The 249-nt window shown below is 38.2% G+C and overlaps 1 protein-coding gene across 1 annotated transcript; it reads right to left on the bottom strand.

The window, feature by feature from the left end:
- Positions 1-61: 61 nt before the first annotated feature.
- LOC104775649 lies at positions 62-244 on the bottom strand (the record flags this gene model as incomplete). Its single annotated transcript, XM_010499605.2, has 1 exon — positions 62-244. A coding segment is annotated over one exon (177 nt), but the record flags the coding sequence as incomplete, so codon positions are not given.
- Positions 245-249: the final 5 nt, after the last annotated feature.

Raw genomic sequence — 249 nt, 5'->3', positions numbered from 1 at the left:
ACTTGCACAATAATTTAAATTTCATATTAATTTAGTAAAAACAATAAGAAGTACGCTAAAACCTTTTCTAAACATTAGGCTCATTGTTCTTGACAGAATGTCCAACGCCGGGACTATGTCCTGGTGTCGTAGGTTTAAAGTCATCTTTAAATCTTTCAACATTTTCTTTATCCTCCTTCATCTTATGACCAATACCCGGGCTGTTACCCGGAGAAGTAGGTGCGAAATCCTCAGTGTGCCCGACTGTGA

Source organism: Camelina sativa, unplaced genomic scaffold (genome assembly GCF_000633955.1).
Source record: "Camelina sativa cultivar DH55 unplaced genomic scaffold, Cs unpScaffold25547, whole genome shotgun sequence".
In the NCBI taxonomy this organism is placed as follows: domain Eukaryota; kingdom Viridiplantae; phylum Streptophyta; class Magnoliopsida; order Brassicales; family Brassicaceae; genus Camelina; species Camelina sativa.
This window is presented reverse-complemented; position numbering and strand designations above follow the sequence as displayed.